Source organism: Microtus ochrogaster, chromosome 24, assembly GCF_000317375.1.
Source record: "Microtus ochrogaster isolate Prairie Vole_2 chromosome 24, MicOch1.0, whole genome shotgun sequence".
Taxonomy (NCBI): domain Eukaryota; kingdom Metazoa; phylum Chordata; class Mammalia; order Rodentia; family Cricetidae; genus Microtus; species Microtus ochrogaster.
Window position 1 is genome coordinate 28,362,823 of NC_022024.1, and position 642 is coordinate 28,363,464.

At 43.9% G+C, this 642-nt stretch overlaps 1 protein-coding gene across 1 annotated transcript in view; it reads right to left on the minus strand.

Annotated features, from left to right (window-relative positions):
• The window catches only part of LOC101981927 (uncharacterized protein C3orf20 homolog), a 33,935-nt gene that overhangs the window by 20,214 nt on the left and 13,079 nt on the right, over positions 1 to 642 (minus strand). Inside the window, exon 6 of the mRNA XM_026784442.1 lies at positions 120 to 279. Within this exon, the coding sequence (XP_026640243.1) occupies positions 120 to 279 (160 nt within the window). The remainder of the gene's footprint in view (positions 1 to 119; positions 280 to 642) is intronic.

Consider the following 642-nt stretch of genomic DNA (forward strand, 5'->3'; position numbering starts at 1 on the left):
TGGATTGTAGAGCAATGGATTGTGGAACGTGGATCATAGAGCAATGGATTGTGGAACGTGGATTGTGAAACATGGACTGTGGAGCAATGGATCATAATACAGTGGATTCCAGGACTTACCCAGTGTGGATCTGTAGTAGTTCAGCCAGTGAAGGAGGATGTGCTTAACCTTCTTCTGTATTCTGCTCAGTTCGATGGATGTCGCAAGGTCATGCATAAGGCTTATGTCCTCTCCTGGATCATCAGGGTCTGTGTCCACTGGGTCTGCTAACTTTAAAGCCTTTAAATGAGAAGATGAATATACACACTGATATCTGTGTATACATACACGAATGTGATGTGGCCAGCAAACATCAATCCTCCATCCACCATTCCTAGCTTCAGTTCATTCATAAATAAAATGAACACCATTCCTAGTCATGATTTATATTAACCAGGAGTACATAGCTTACCTGTCCAAGCTTTGGCAACTTGAGTCGAACACTAACTCCCACTGTAGGTGGGAGGAGCTACAGATGCCTGGGCCAATCAGAAAGCATGAACTGAGTATTCCCCGTCTGAGACAGAGACCACGAAGCACCCCCTGGCTTTCTCAAACAACTCCTGTTTGTGTTAGAACTGAAAGTAACTAGAATAAAAGCTC